The sequence below is a fragment of the Tachysurus fulvidraco genome, chromosome 13 (genome assembly GCF_022655615.1).
Source record: "Tachysurus fulvidraco isolate hzauxx_2018 chromosome 13, HZAU_PFXX_2.0, whole genome shotgun sequence".
NCBI classification, from domain to species: domain Eukaryota; kingdom Metazoa; phylum Chordata; class Actinopteri; order Siluriformes; family Bagridae; genus Tachysurus; species Tachysurus fulvidraco.
Genome location: NC_062530.1, coordinates 12,720,952 through 12,738,571, shown reverse-complemented (window position 1 = coordinate 12,738,571; position 17,620 = coordinate 12,720,952). Strand labels below are relative to the sequence as shown.

The following is a 17,620-nucleotide window of genomic DNA, read 5'->3' as shown; positions in this document are numbered from 1 at the left end:
CCAGGCTCACAAGAGAACTTGCTTCAGCCCTTCGAGATCTCTGACCAGTAGACCTCGTTTGCACGCTACTCACCGGAAGGGCTCTACAGTGGGCTACCATGGTGTAGAGGGAGGACGGCACCGCGTTTGCCTCCTTCAATCATTTCCTCGCCCAGTTCCGTAGCGTGTTTGAACATTCTGCCGGAGGAGAGAGTGCCGAAGAGCTCCTGCTGAGCATTTTCCAGGGCAGATGCAGCGCCGCGGAGTATGCGTTGGAATTTCGCACACTCGCAGCCCAGGCAGGCTGGGAGGAGAAATCTCTCAAGCTATTCTCTTGCAAGGGCCTGAATCACAATCTGCAAGCTGAACTCGCATGTCGTTCAGGGGAGAGACCTGTCAGAATTTATGAATCTGTCCATTCGAATAGATCAGCTGCTCGGATTGCCACCTGAGAAGCCTGGCCCCAGATGCCGCGCCTCCACTCATCTCACCGCTGAGGAGAGAGCGCACCATATACATCACCAGCTTTGCCTGTATTGCGGCAACCCCGGACACCGGCTGTCATCCTCCCGTGTCATGCCGCACAGGAAGCAAAGCACGCTCGTGAGTGTGACCATTCTTGCCGCTAATACTCAGAGCTGCACCCGGTTCGACGTACGCTTGATGGTGCGGGGTAAAAGCATCAAGCTGAACGCCATCCCGCTCACTGAATGCGTTTCCCCTTTAGCAGTGGAGGCGATCGACGGTCGACCCCTCGGAGAGGGACGAGTAAGATTCGTCACTGAAAAATTCAAACTACGAGTGGGCCCCTGGCATAGTGAGAGAATTGAGTTTTATGTCATCTCTTCTCCTCATCACTCCATGATCCTCTGTCTCCACAACCCGATCATCTCATGGAGAGAACCACGAATCATCACCTGGGACGAGACGTGCGCACGGCGATGTCAGTCCTCCAAAGCCCCTCTGCCACTATATGCCGCAACCGCCAGATGCAGCACTCCAGTCCCTCCCTAACTGCCGCCCGAATATCACAATCTCGCGGAAGTGTTCAGCAAGGTCAAGGCCTCCAAGCTGCCTCCTCATCGCGCCAGCGACTGCAGCATTGAACTGCTTCCCAATACCACGCCGCCCAAGGGCAGAATCTTTCCGTTGTCCCAGCCAGAAACTGAAGCCATCAACAAATACATCGAGGAGGAGCTAAACAAAGGATTCATCCGGCAGTCAGTGTCGCCAGCCTCATCCGGCTTTTTCTTCATAAAGAAGAAGGACGGGGGTCTCCGGCCATGTATTGATTATCGAGCGCTGAATGAGATCACTGTGAAATTTCGCTACCCGCTCCCACTCGTCCCCTCAGCCCTGGAACAGCTGCGAAAGGCCAAGTTCACAAAATTAGACTTACGCAACGCGTACAACTTGATCCATATATGAGAGGGGGACGAGTGGAAAACCGCCTTCTCCATGCAGTCTGGATATTATGAATATTTGGTCATGCCGTTTGGCCTGGCTAACAGTCCGTCCATATTTCAGTCTTTCATAAACGATGTCTTCCGAGATATGCTGGATCGGTTGGTCATTGTGTACATCGACGACATCCTCATCCACTCCGAGTCGTTCGAGGAACACATTCAGCACATGAGAGCTGTCCTAAAGCGCTTGATTCAACATCAGCTCTACGCTAAAGTTGAGAAATGTGAGTTCCACAAGACCTCCACGTCATTCCTGGGGTATGTCATCTCAGCCGGAGGGGTCGCCATGGATGACTCAAAAGTCGAGGCAGTGAGGCGATGGCCCCAACCCCAAACCGTTAAGGAGCTGCAACGGTTCCTCGGGTTCGCCAACTTCTACTGCCGCTTCATCCGTGGTTTCAGCACGATTGCAGGCCCTCTCACGTCTATGATAAAGAAACCATCGTCTCGTCTCGCGTGGTCACCGGAGGCAGTTAGAGCCTTTCATCTCTTAGCGCTTCACCACAGCGCCCATCCTGCACCACCCTGACCCAGCTCCCCATTGCATTTGAGACTGCAGAAACCCTCTGCAATTACGTATTCCGTTTCTATGGCCTTCCTGAAGACATTGTTTCAGACAGAGGACCACAGTTTACCTCCCGAGTATGGACAGCATTCCTCAAGTGATTAAACATCAATATCAGCCTCACCTCGGAATATCATCCACAATCCAATGGCCAAACAGAACGCTTGAATTAGGAGCTTACCCGCTTCCTACGATCTTACTGCCAGAACAACCAAGCGGACTGGAGCAAGTACCTGATGTGGGCAGAATATGCTCAGAATTCGCTCACAAACCAGCCACAGGCCTCATGCCTTTCCAGTGTGTCCTAGGGTATTAGCCGCCCCTGTTCCCGTGGGCTGGTGAGCCATCCGATCTGCCGGCGGTGAATGACTGGTTCTGGCGAAGCGAGGAGACTTGGAGTGCAGCTCACCACCAACTTCAAATGGCCATTAGACAACAGAAGCGCCACACCGACAGACATCGTAGACCACATCCCGAGTACCAACCTGAACAGTGGGTGTGGCTATCCACCAGTGACATTCGGCTCCGCCTCCCATGCAGGAAGCTCAGCCCCAAGTTCGTGGGTCCCTTTAAGATCGTCAAACAGATTAACCCCGTATCATACCGCTTGGCGCTGCCACCCACGTACCGTATCTCCCCGACGTTCCATGTTTCGCTGCTCAAGGCTGCAGACGGACCGAGAATGGAGCAGGAGGAGGCTGCCAACCCACCAGCACCACGACCTCTGCTGATCGGCGACGAGGAGGCGTACCAGGTCCGCAGCATTCTGGATGCCAGGCGCCGGGGCGGCCAGCTCGAATATCTGACCGACTGGGACGGGTACGGCCCGGAGGAACGCTCCTGGGTGAAGGCACGAGACATCCTAGACCCCTCGCGGACGGCCCAGATGGTGGGAGATGGCTCGCTTCAGGAGCCGCTCGGGGGGGTGGGTGTGGTGGGCGGGGGGTTATAAATGAAACATCTGCCACATCTCCCGATCGCCATCAGAGGGAACCTTCACTCGAGTTTTAGCGACTTCCTGACATGTATACATCCCCCACAATCCACCACTCCTGTCATGATTACACCACCAGCTGTTTCCCATTTCCCATGCTATAAAAGCTGAACTTGAACCTTTCCCCAGTGCGAAGTCTCAACTAGTGTTTACTGTCATTCTGAGCGTTTTCTGGTTGATATTCTGTTTTCCGGTTTTTGACTCTTTTTGATATTCTGATTCTCTGAGTGTTTGCCGCCTGCCCCGACCTGTTTTTCGTGTTTACCGATTCTGATTATTTGCTCTTTATTACTTCATAAGCATGTCCATTTACCTCAAAGGTTGCATGAATGTGAATGAATGAGCTAAGTCTGTCTGTCTGTCTAGGAGGGGAAAAAGGGGGGTTGGGCAGATATTAGAAAATAACGTAAGACTATGATTGGCTGGGCCAGGCCTGTCTGGAACACATGCACTTATCCTAATTTCGATAAACACTGTAAGGTATATAATGTAGTCGTAAACATTGCGAGATTCATTTTTGGAAAGTGAAGGAACTACATTTACCTAACAACGCTGATGTTGGGTAATATCTCTTCACATTACTGCTTTACTAAAAAAACTATCAAACAACTTAACTACCTCTTAATTGAGACAAATGGATTATATATATATATATATATATATATATATATATATATATATATATATATATATATATATATATCCCGGGAGCCCGGAAAGTTAACGTTTGTTGGTATTACTATATTTAATTTGTGTAGACACTTTAATCCCTAACGAACAATTTTGAAATGTTTTTATTCTTTGTTATTCAAAGCTTTTTGAGCTTTGTTATTTCAGTTCTTTATTCAAAAGAGGGAGCAAAATAAGTAACATAATTAAATATATTCCAATATATTGTGTTTTAATCTTATATTAATGTGTTACATAGAAACATACACAAGCAAAAATAAAGATTGTTCCCATAAAGCTTATTCCAGAAAGATCATACTGGTTAACCGGCTACACCAGCCCCGTTTTGCTTGATTACTACATGACTAAGCTGGTCACCTATCTATACCAGCACTATACCAGCACTGACCAGCATTATACCAGCACTATACCAGCATGAACCAGTAAAAAACAGCTTGGACCAGCATGGAATTCATGCTGGTTTATGCTGGATTTTTCAGCAGGGGAGTTGACCAAAATTCCACTACAGCACTGTAACAGACTCATGTTATCACAAACAAAGTTATCACAAATGCTTGATTGCAGTTCCTGCTGCTAAGGATGGCCCAACCAGTTATTAGGTTTACGAGGAGGCCATCTACTGGTCATCTACTCCTTTACTTCTTATGTGAGACCTGTGAGGGCCCTGTAAACACATTTGTCTGTTTCTGTGTGGTGGTTGGTTGTGGTGGCAAATTTATGTTTCTTAAACTCTAGAAAGACATCTGCATGTATTCTTTTCAGAGGTTTTGTTTTTTTCTGTTTGTTTTATAATTTTGAGTTTGGTTTGTTTTTATTCAAGTTGTTATAGTTTTAGGTCTGTGGTGTTGCATAGTTTGATTTTTACACCAAATGCTTTGCTAACATTGGGCTGAAAGTATGAAGCTAAATGCTAAACTAAAATTCCAGTTTGGATGAAGTTTTTACTTGGCCTTTAATAAAAAAAAAACTTAACTGCAAAGAACGTTCCATTTGATTTTGCTAAAAAATAAGAAAGTTAACCCTCTGGCGCGTTTTTGGCGCTTTTTTCCTCTTCAACGTGAAATGCACTTGCGAGAACAATAAAGAACAATAAAAAATAAATGTGTGCGCTGCAAGACAGTGCATGGTAAAAGACAGGACACACCTTGGAAATGCAAAACATGTAATGTTCCCTTGTGTGTTCAGTTAAATAGAAACTGTTTTGAACAATGGCATGACAACATTTAACAAATTTATATTTATATAAATATTTAATTTATATGTAAAGTATTTTTAGATGCACACCAAACTGTACATTTACAGCTGACATTTTGAATCATTGCATACAATTCTTGACTCTTGACTCTATTGTATTGTTCATGTTTTTTAACATTGGTAAAATAAAAGTCTTATTTTGTCAAGTACAGATATAAATAATATCTTAAGTCTTTTGTACTTCATTGTACACTATTTTATTACACTAAAAGCAAAAGATTTTCTCTTTAAGTCTCCCCACATTCATTCTTTTGTCAACACAATCCAGACTAAGCCATTAGGGAGTTGGGCCTCCTCAGGTGTGAATCATCAATATTCATGACCATTGACCCTCCCTTGCATATTGCCTTTACACAACAAAAACTGTCTTACAAAAGTTAAATCAATGTATTGTTTCATGTGAATGAGTGGGTAAAATGGTTTTCACATCTTTTTGTAGCAAATTATCAACTCTACAAGAGTAGAGAACTTTATTGTGTGTGAAAAAATGTTTAGTATGTGTTTCTTGGCCTTATTTCAGCATCTTTTTTTTTACTACCCATGCATAAACATCATTTACTTAAAAATACAAACATACATTTTACTTGCATAATATTGTAGCCCAGTTTGTGTTGAATACAATGTTATGTGATATTAACCATTAATATGTTTTGAAATAACTGAAAAAAGACCAAATGTAAGAGCATGTCAGAACCTCTGCCAGTGTCCCAAAATGGTCAAACCCCAGAGGGTTAAAGGTAAGTTGTAAGTTACTCACCTTCTCTCTAACAATTAGCCTGTTAGAAATGTTTGAACTATCTGGGCAAGTTTTGGACACCGAAAGCATGCATTGTTTTTCTCCTTTATGTCATCATATAGACATCTCAGAAAGTATTTTTATAGCTTTTGTAGGGTACAAAAATACAAATTGCTGAAGTATTTTGATATAAATAATAAGCATTTTTGATAATACATCATAGTTGTGTTTTTTTTTTTATTGTAACTGTATTTATGTATATTGCCTTGTACTTGTACATGTGTCTTCTTCTAATACTTTCAGCTTTTCCAGTTAGGGATTGCCAAAGTGAATCATTAGTTTTCACCTAGCTTTATCCTCGGCATCCTCTACTCTCAACAATAACTTCATATTCACTTTTAACACATCAATGAATCTCCTCTTTGGCCTTTCTCTTGACCTCTTTCCTGGCAGCCCAATCTCCAACATTCTTCTACCAGTATAACCACTCTCCTTCTTCTGCACATGTCCAACCATCTCAATCTTTCTTCTCTTCTCTACTTAACCCCCCGGCTACACCTGCTTCATCCTCCCTGACTGCAGAAGACTTCTTTTTACCACGAGAAGATGGAGAAAACCTGCATGACCTTCACTTCTGCCCCGACTGCACCTACATCCCACAGTCAGGATTCCCCTACTCTTTTGATTTCACATTTTTTAATCGTAGAGATTTTTCAACTCATCCGGTCTTGCAGTCCTACCACCTGCCCATTGAATCCAGTCACTTCTAATCATCAATGGATCCCTAACAGCTGGTCATGTACCAACTACCTTTGAGAGAGCAAGCATTATTTCAATCCTGAAGAAACTTGTTCTGTATCCATCAGACATCAGTATCTACAGACCAGTATCACTTCTCTTTTTTCTTTCGAAAATTTCTGAATACATTGTCTATAATCAACTGTCTGTCTATCTCTCACAGAACAACCTCCAAGATCCCAACCAGTCTGGATTTAAAGCAGCACATTCGACAGAGACAGATGTTTTGGATGTCTCTGAGAAACTACATGCTGTTAGATCACCCAAGTTGTCATCTGTCCTCATCTTCCTTGACCTTTCAGCAGCGTTTGATATGGCCAACCACAAGACACTATTGTCCACCCTTAGGAGTCTTGGAATTTGTGGATCAGCATGGGGATGGTATGCTTCCTACCTGGAAGGTCACTTATATAAGGTAACATGGAGCGGCGTGACATCTGCTCCAGACAGACTCTCCACTGGTGTTCCACAGGGCTCAGTACTTGGTGCTCTTCTTTTCTCCCTGTATACTCACGCTATACTCAAGTTATTTTCTCACACGGGTTCTCTTACCACTGCTATGCTGATGATACACAACTTATCTTCTCTTTGCTTCCCTCAGATAACACAGCTTCTGTTTGGATCTCAGCATGTCTGGCAGACATATTATCTTACCTCAAAGCCCTTATCACTTCTCGCACTGTACCTCACACCCTCAGAGCTACAGTACCAGCACTGCTTGACTGGTCCCACCATCTCTCAGGGTAAGAGGTAAGTATACAACACAACTCTTTTCTGTCTGGCACCGACAGTTGAACACTTTCTTCTTTATGAAATACTTGAACTAGGACTTTCTCCCCTGTTTGTTTGATGGGTGTATTTAAAAAATGTTGAACAGTGTTTTAGGCTTATGGTATCTTAAGTCTGTAACCTAGTAAACCAGAATTTAAGTATGCAATGACAGAGATTTAAAATCACTTTTGTACGTCTCTCTGGAAAGGGTGTCTGCCAAATGCTGTAAATGTAAATGCACTCAAAGCTGATCCTTGATGTAGCCCCACCTCCACCTTGAACTTCTCTACTCCTCTGTCTGACCTACAGCACATCTTTCTGCTGTCATATTCCTCTCATACATCCTGAACTATATTCTCTGCCACTCCTGACATCATTATACAATACTATAGCTCCTCTCTCGGCACACTGGCATACACTTTCTCTAAATCCACAACAACACAGTGCAGCTCCTTCTCACATACTGTCTACTTCTCTATTATCTATCTACTGTGTACTTCTCTATTATCTATCTATTAACTATCATCCGTCCTTATCCTCCTTGACCTTTCAGCAGCGTTTGATACGGTCAACCACAAGACTCTCTTATCCTCCCTCAAGAGTCTTGGGATTTGCGGATCAGCTTGGGAATGGTTTGCCTCCTACCTGGAAGGACGCTCATATCAAGTAACATGGAGGGGAGTGACATCTGCTCCACGCAGACTCTCCACTGGCGTCCCACAGGGCTCAGTACTTGGTCCTCTTCTTTTCTCCTTGTATACTCACTCTCTTGGTGAAGTTATTTCATCACATGGGTTCTCTTACCACTGCTATGCTGACGATACACAACTTATCTTCTCTTTCCCACCCTCAGATGCCACAGCTTCTGACCGGATCTCAGCATGTCTGGCAGAAATTTCATCATGGATGACTGCTCATCAGTTAAAGCTCAATCCTAGCAAAACTGAACTGCTGTTCATCCCAGGTGATTCATCCCCAGGTCACGATCTTGCTATATCCTTGCACAACGATCTGATCTCGCCTTCAGCCACAGCTCGCAACCTTGGGGTAACCATGGACAATCAACTGTCCTTTTCCTCTCATGTTGCAAATGTGACTCACTCATGTCGGTTTCTTCTCTACAACATTAGAAGGATTCGGCTATTTTTGTCCACACAGACTGCCCAGGTACTTGTTCAGTCTCTTGTCATTTCTAGACTGGATTACTGCAATGCACTGCTGGCAGGTCTACCTATGAACGCAATCCGTCCTCTGCAAATGATCCAAAATGCAGCTGCCCGGCTTGTTTTCAACCTGCCAAAGTTCTCGCATACCACCCCGCTGCGGCGATCCCTCCACTGGCTTCCGGTAGCTGCACGCATCCGGTTCAAAACACTGATGCTGGCCTACAAAGCCAAAAATGGACCAGCCCCCTCTTACCTCAAAGCCCTCATCATTCCTCGCACTGCACCCCGTAACCTCCGATCTACCAGCACTGCTCGACTGGTTCCACCATCTCTCAGGGTAAGAGGCAAGTATACTACAAGACTCTTCTCTGTACTGGCACCAAGGTGGTGGAATGAACTTCCCATAGAGGTCCGGACAGCCGAGTCACTGGCTATTTTCAAGCGGCAGTTGAAGACCTACTTATTCAGGAAGCACTTCAACTAGCACTCCTTTCCTTATCCTTTGCAAAAAAAAAAAAAAAAAAAAAAAAAAAAAAACCTTTGACACTTTTTCATTGTAACTTTGAACAAATGTTTTAAACTCGTGGTATCTTAAGTATGTAACCTAGTGAACCAGCATTAATGTATTCAGTGTTAGAGATTTAAGCACTTATGTACGTCGCTCTGGATAAGGGCGTCTGCCAAATGCTGTAAATGTAAATGTATTAACATTCACTTTTTATTTTAGTTAAATTTTATGACTCTTAAAGTAGCCATCTTTTTGCAGATATAACAACTTAACACACTTGTGGCATTCTTGCTACAATAGAAATAAAATATTGTTTGGAAAGTTTTTCCCAACACTGTTGCAGAAGTTCAAACAAATCTGTTGACTTGGTAGACTGGTTTACTTTCACCCTTCTGTCCAGTTCATCCCAAACCAGCACAACGAGGTTTAAGTCTGGAGACTGCTGGCCATTTACCTAAATTCCATGAATGAAACCTACCCTGCTGTTTTTTTCTTTGTACAAAGTTCTGACAAAGCCTGGAGATATGTTTTTGGGTCATTATCTTGCTATAGGATGAACCTCCGTGCAATTAGGCATATTACGGAGTGTATTGCATGGTGCTACAAAATGCTATGGTAGTACTTTTGAACAAGGTAACTGTTAAACCATTGTTAAACCATTTCTTCTTCCCTAAAAAAGCCTTTTTATATAACTCTGAAATGTACATTAGTACAATTTACAGTTAAATTGCCAGTGTGTATACACACACACACAGACACAAGGGGCAACACTAGGTAGCATATGCTTACAGACTCGTGACGTATTCTCCTGAGTGGTGTCATACTTCTTGACTCCAGCAAACCACAGTGAGAGCCATTATCCACAAATGGCAAAAACATGGAACAGTGGCTGACCAAAATTACCCCAAAAGTGCAGTGACTACTCATCCAAGATGTCACAAAAGACCCCACAACAACATCCAAAGAACTGCAGGCCTCACTGGCCTCAGTTAAGGTCAATGTTCATTACTCCATAAAGAAAGACAATGAGCAATAATGGCCTACATGGCAGGGTTCCAAGACAAAAACCGCTGCTGAGCAAAATGAACATAAAGGCTCATCTCAGATTTGCCAGAAAATATCTTGATCCCAAAGGCTTTTGAGAAAATACTCTGTGGACTGATGAGACGTGTTGAACTATTTGGAAGGTGTCCCCCACTTTACTTCTGGTGTAAAACTAACACTGCATTTCAGAAAAAGAACATCATACCAACAGTAAAATATGGTGCTGGTAGTGTGGTGGTCTGGGGCTGTTTTGCTGCTTCAGGACCTGGAAGAGCTCCTGTCTACCAAAAAATCCTGAAGGACAATGTGCGGCCATCTGTTTGTGACCTCAATCTGAAGCAAACTTTGGTTCTGCAGCAGAACAATGATCCAAAACACTCAAGTCCACCTCTAAATCGCTGAAGAAAAACATAATGATGACTTTGGAGTGGCCTGGTCAAGTCCTGACCTGAATCCTATTGAAATGCTGTGGCATAACCTTAAAAAGGTGGTTCAGGCTCAAAAACCCTCCAATGTGGCTAAATTACAACAATTTTGCAAAGATGAGTAGACCAAAATTACTCCACAGTGCTATATCAGAATAATTGAAAGTTATCACAAATGCTTGATTACAGTTCTTGCTGAAAAGGGTGGCCCAACTGCAAACAGTTTTTTTTCCCTTAATAATAAAAACCTTCATTTAAAAACTGCATGTTGTGTTTACTTGTTATTTTTGACTAATATTTAAATTCGTTTGATGATCCGAAACATTAAAGTGTGACAAACGTGCAAAAAAAAAAATCAAGAAGGGGCCAACACTTTTTCACATGACTGTAATTTCATTTCTTGTAGGCATCTACCAGCTCCCATTGACTGGAAAAAAGTTACCCCAACTCAATGCAGAATTATTTTAGCTGTCTGATGAAGGGTTTTTTGCATGTACTGTCCATTTCAATTCAACCCATAGGATCTAAATAGGATTTATATCTGAACTTTGACAAGGCCATTCCAGATTTCTCCATTTTTTTCTTTTCAGCCAGTCCATGTTGGATGTACTGGTATGTTTTAGGTCTGTAGCAAGATTGCTATAGGTCCCCTAATAATATTTTAGGGTTTTTGGAGGCTTCCTTAAGCATTTTGCAGTCTGCTCTTGGGGTAAATTTGCTTAAAATGCTTTAGCCCCACCCAATCAAATTTCCCATCACTTCTTAAATATGCAAACACATCTTTTGCAAAATACACTATTTCATATAAGATTATATTTGACAAATTCAAGATAATATAGTAGATGGTGGCATTGAAGCACCACAACACTAAAGACTTCAGCACATTGGGATTACATGAAGCACTACAACACTGAAGACTTCGGTACCTCCCAGCTCAGGGTATGTTAAGGGCAGACAGGATGATACTGTAGCAGGACCTCAGTTCGTCCATTAGCAATGAGTCTCTCTTCATCTGTTCCATATCAATCTCATTCTTTGCCCAGCAGCATGGGGGAACTGCAGCAAGGAAAAGGTATTAAATCAATAGTATTAAAATAGAACAAGTGACAGTTTCTGGTTATGAGGAGAAAGCTTATAGTTTTCAGACATTAGTGAGTACTGTATTCTCCTTTACTTATATGTTCATTTGTTTGCTCCAGGACCGCAACCAATGGAGTTATTTTTGTATGCACCAAGATTTTTGGTTATAGAGACATTAAGGGTAGAATTAGAAACTTTGTAGAGTGCTGAGGAAATTAAGATGTCTATACCAGCAATTAAAGAATCATAACAAAATTAATATGAAATAGCAAATCCTTTCTGTCACTCCCAGGAAACCAGTTTACCTTACAAAAATAGTTTTAGACTTTGGGTGAGTGATGGGTAAACAATGTGCAGACCATAGCATGGTGGCTCAATTTGTAATAGTGAACCCATCACTTCTTCCATTTAGCTGCAATTATATATTAGAAATCAAATCCCTACCTAGCAGATTTAGTAGGCAGAAACTGGACACTGGAAATCAATGCAGAGTTGTAAACTGTGTTGTAAATGGTACAACAGCACATTGTTCTAATTTCTTCAGAGATTATTTGATTTTGGTAATCTATTTTTTTTCTGATTGATTTTGTAAACAGTAAATTTGTGATTGTTTGTTCCCGTGAAGTGTGTATGGATAGATCCTCGAAAAATGGTGCATATCTCCACAATTAATACAGTCTCTGACAAGCTTCATGATAAGCATAAAGCCCTGGTTGTTCTTGGTGTTTACTACAAAAAATAAAATAAAATTTGAATGCCCTATATAAAGAAAGTTCTTTTCATTCTTTCAATCATTTTTTTCCTTTATTTTTGAGCAGGAATCATCTTGCAATGAATGGCATGTGACATAACTTCTCCCTATGGTTTCGCTTCTTATCCTTGACAATGTAGAATAACTTTCCACTTGACTTTGGGATTCCAGCCATTTAAAAAATGTTGCTATAACACTGTAGCGATTTTGGCCCCCAAAGCAAGGTAAATATTTATAAGTAATTATAATGTGTTATAGTGACTCCTAAATATTTTAACCCACGCCGAACAGGCCGTGTAACCTTTATTAATTCTATGAAGGCGGTATCTTTTCCTGGCCGAGAAAGACACACTTCCCTTTTACTTTATACCATAATGTAAAATAAATTAACTTAATAGAGCATGTAGTTCAGACCAGATGTTGCAGGTACCTTACATTTGTGAGCGATACTCTGAAAATATCTGGCGTTTAATGAATGAGACAAACACAACATAAAGCTAACTACACAAACAAACAAAAGAAATAGAGAAACAAAGATGAAAATAAAAATACACAAAAGAAATTAAAATTGGAGAAAGGGAGGAAGAGACTAGAAAGAAGAAAGTAGAGAAAGGAAGGAAAGGAATGGCAAGCTTAAACTTCAAAATTAATCACACCCTAACTGGGAAATCGTCACCGGAAACTTAAATTCACCTTAAGACTCAATACAAGGTTCATACTTAAAATACGCATCTAAATTGGTTGGTAAAGGAAACAGTTACCTGCATTGCCTTGCTACACAAGAGTCCGGATGCAACAGAGAAATCTCTGAAAAGTCAGTTAGGGTGGGGTCAGACGTTCTTCCAAGTTCTCCTGAAGATCAGAGCAGTTGTTGTTCTTGGAGGTGAAGCTTGCTGGAAGTTCTTTGAAGGAAGATGGAGTCGTCTCCTAGCTTTTCCGAAAGTCTGACCATGGATTGGTGGTGTTTGTGACAATTTAAAGGTCCCGAACTCCACCCATCTTTGGGGAGATGGCCAAAACTATGGCCTGAGATTTCGGGGGGAAAACTCCCTTTGTTTCAGGTGTCTGTGGGCATGGTTTAGCTATACAACTTTTAGATGACTGATGTTTTATCCAAGGTGTATTAAGACGGTATGGTGCCTTTCGTGCTCAAATAAAATACACCATTGTTTGAAAGATGAGTAACCGATAATTTTGTGGTAATTTGGATACTAAACATGAAGGGTAATGACGGTATAAAGGCAGCGGTACATTACATACTCAGATCAGTAACCAAAGTGTAACTGATGTTACTACAGTGTTGTGTTCTGACACATGAATAAAATACACCCTTGTCAGGAAAGTAAGGAGCAAATAATTTTAAGTCAGGGAAGCCTTAACAGAAGAAACACATTACAACAGGGTTATAAGAATAATAATCTTAGAGTACCTTATCTACTTGTTTTATTAGTAAAAGGAATGTCCCATTGTGTTGTGTGTGTGTTCCGGTTGAGGGCCCCTATGAGTTCAATCAGAGAAGTGGCATGGGGTTATCTGGTCTTTGTGTAGGCTCCAGGCATTCTGGAGCCAGTTGTGTGTGACACTGTGGAATGTAGCCCTCAATAAAATCGTAAAACTGGGTTGCTCATCGGTTGATTGAAGAGTAGATGCCGAAGTTTAGGGTGCCTTTGACATGAAATCTAAATGACGTGTACCAGACGCTACAACACTTATGTTTTGATTGCTCATTTTGATTTCCATAGAGCAATGTCTATGCATGGCCGGAGATGGTACAAATATTCAATGACCGTTACATTGTTTTGCTCCCTGGGCCCTTGCTCCAGTCAATAAATCATAGGAAAATATCTCAGGCATCATTGAGCATCAAGGCAGGATACACCCTGGACGTAGTGCCAACCCATCGCAGGGCACACACACACTCTCATTCACGCACACACTATGGATTATTCATTGGTTTAATGGAGTCAAGAGCACAGGACAAATCCTGCCCAAGCAGTTTATGCTGTTTTTCCACTTTAGTTAAAATGGGGTTTCACTTTAAGTGTTGAGCATGAGAACTGAGTGTCTCCCAAATGGCTGGATCACATGTTTTTAAATGTTAATCATGGTCAAGTATGTCCTGCTCCCGCTCCATACTAACAATCAAGGTTATTTATTTAGAGTTACGTAACATATACAGTGGCAAGAAAAGGTATGTGATCCTTTTGGAATTTCATGGTTTTCTGAATAAATTCGTCATAAAATATGATCTGATCTTCAAGTAAAGGGTACTGACAAACATTCATTCATTCATTCATTTTCTACCGCTTATCCGAACTACCTCGGGTCACGTGGAGCCTGTGCCTATCTCAGGCGTCATCGGGTATCAAGGCAGGATACACCCTGCACACTCTCATTCACACACACACACTCACACACTACAGACAATTTTCCAGAGATGCCAATCAACCTACCATGCATGTCTTTGGACCAGGGGAGGAAACCGGAGTACCCGGAGAAAACCCCAGAGGCACAGGGAGAACATGCAAACTCCACACACACAAGGCAGAGGCAGGATTCAAACCTCCAACCCTGGAGGTGTGAAGCAAACGTGCTAACCACTAAGCCACTGTGCCCCCCCTAGGAAAATATACTAAAGTAAATACTATCTAATATTTGGTTGCATTAAACTTCCTTGCAATAATTTTATCAAGCAGATGACCCTTATGATGTTTTTTTTAGGCTTGTACTGCATGACATTGCTGCCCACTACGTTTTATTATATTTTCACCATTTGTCCTATGGATGTCGTTGGCAATATCTCTGAATATTGTTTTGTTTTTTACTCACAGTGTTTCTATGATCAGTTGTTGATGTTTTCTGTGTGCAGCCTGTTTAATGTCTAGTTGTCAGAAGACTGGTTGTTGTATTGCCTATGCCCAGTGTTTGCCCTTTTTTCTTAGCTTTAATGTTTTCATCGGTTTAACCTCAATGCAAGCTTGAAGAAGCATCAAGAAAAAAGTATATATGCAACCAAATTTCAAATGTTATTTACATTTATTTTACTTTTCTATGCTGAATTGCACAGTTCATGTGCTGATTCTGCTTTCAGAGACAATTTGTAACTCTTTAGTCACTGATCAGCATAGGCATTTTTTTTTAATTCTATGTGCTTCAGGCTTTGGTGTCCCAAAGGTCTCTGGGCCTCTGTAAGGGCCTTTGTAAGGTCTCATGGTCGGTCAATTTGTGGCTGAGCTATTATTGCCAATTTCTTCTGTTTAATTTCTCATAGACAAATACATTTTAAAATAATAATAATTAAAAAAAAATTGATGTGGTAGATGTACCATTGCCGTTGTTTTACAAACTGAAAACAAGTTGCACTTTGGAGATTGGAGGCTTATAATACTGTACCTTCTTCTTCTTTTTTTTTTTTTTTTAGCTCCAACTGAACCTCCACTGCAGCCTAGTTTAGGTAAACTGCATTATAAATCTAAATACTCAAAATTGTTTAAGTGAAATTTTCTAATTTCCTCATCAGTTTAATCATGTTTGATCAGTTACACATGATCTTCTATTTTCCCCTGCACAGCTGAAATACATGGAATCCATGCAGTGCTTCGTGATGATTTTGACTCTAATCTACAAGGAGCACTAGATGGCAGAATCTGGTGGGTATATGGTAGACCACCTATACATTTGTTCTTCAAAATGATGGTAATTCTCTCTTGTTCTTTCTTAGGTCAAACTGTAGTAACTGTGTGGTGGGGGAGCAGTGTGGTGTGCTCTTGTATGGTAAAGCAGTCACTTTCTGTGAACCTTTTGGGGAAAGAGAACTGGTAAGACTAGATAAATAAATGCACAAAACCATATCGAATCATGACGAAAATGTATTTCACACATACTTTCATACACCAATATATATTTAGGCATTGACAGAGTTAATGTTATTTTATCTGTGCATTACAATATATTGAGTTTGAGTACAATTTATATAGTTTAATTTTGATAATAAATGTAATAGGATAGTGCAGATTTACTACCTTAATTTTGAAGGATTTTACATCCAAGGTGGGTGAAGAGGGTAGGAATTCGGCATTTTATATATGTGGTACCCCTTTCAAAGTTAATTGGACAATCATAAATCAAAAAGTGTGAAATGCAAATTGTTCCCAGTCAATGACAACTTAAACTCTGAAATTTTGCATGTTAGGAGGGTAAGGGACATTGTGAGCACAGAGACAAAGGAGCAGTCTTCAGTCAAAATTCCAAAGTGGGAGTGAAGCAACTGTAAGAAATAAAGTTATGAGGGTGAAGATCTTAGTGAATAAGTTGTTTATTCCAGCTTAGCAGTGAAAAAATACATTAAATATTTTGGGTTCATTGGAGTCAAGAACACAGAACAAATCCTGCCCAAGCAGATTATACTGTTTTTTCCAGTTTGGTTAAAATGGGGTTTCACTTTAAGTGTTGAGCATGAGAAATGAGTGTCTCCCAAATGGCTGGATCACATGTCTTTAAATGTTAATCATGGTCAAGTACCCTTTTTTTAGTGACGGTCCTTGATGTCCTGCTCCCACTCCATACTAACAATCAAGGTTATTTATTTAGAATTTTGGAATTTCATGGTTTTCTGAATAAATTTGTCATAAAATGTGATCCGATCTTCATCTAAGTAAAGGGTACTGACAAACATTCATTCATTTTCTACCGCTTATCCGACTACCTCTGGTCACATGGAGCCTGTGCCTATCTCAGGCATCATCGGGCATCAAGGCAGGATACACCCTGGACGGAGTGACAACCCATCGCAGGGCACACACACTCTCATTCACACACACTGACACACTACAGACAATTATCCAGAGATGCCAATCAACCTACCATGCATGTCTTTGGACCAGGGGAGGAAACCGGAGTACCCGGAGAAAACCCCAGAGGCACGGGGAGAACATGCAAACTTCACACACACACAAGGTGGAGGCCACTGCTTACCAAAAAGAACATTGCTGCATGCCTGAAATTGACAAAGAGCACATTGACACTCCACAGCTGTATTGGCAAATTTTTTTGGGGACTGATGAAACTTAGATTGAATTATTCGGAAAAAACCCACAGCTTTACATCTGGCGTAGAAAGTGTAAGGCATATCATCATGAAAACATCATCCCAACATTAAAGTATGGTGGAAACATCATGATTCGGGCCTTATTTGCTGCATCAGGGCCTGGCCAGCTTGCAATCATTGAGGGGGAAATTAATTCCCATGTATATCAGACAGTCCTTCAAGATAATGTGAGAATGTCTGTACATCAGCTGAATCTGTGTAGAAGGAGAAAGTCCACAACAGAATCAACAGAATGGTCAACCAGTTATGAATTCTAAGGGTTCACTTACTTTTTCCACTGCCATTT

The 17,620-nt window shown here is 41.4% G+C and overlaps 1 protein-coding gene across 1 annotated transcript in view; it reads left to right on the top strand.

Annotated features, from left to right (window-relative positions):
• reln (reelin) overlaps positions 1-17,620 on the top strand; it is a 447,239-nt gene that overhangs the window by 116,190 nt on the left and 313,429 nt on the right. Inside the window, exons 5-7 of the mRNA XM_047822245.1 lie at positions 15,649-15,681; positions 15,799-15,877; positions 15,949-16,045. Of these exons, the coding sequence (XP_047678201.1) occupies positions 15,649-15,681; positions 15,799-15,877; positions 15,949-16,045 (209 nt within the window). The remainder of the gene's footprint in view (positions 1-15,648; positions 15,682-15,798; positions 15,878-15,948; positions 16,046-17,620) is intronic.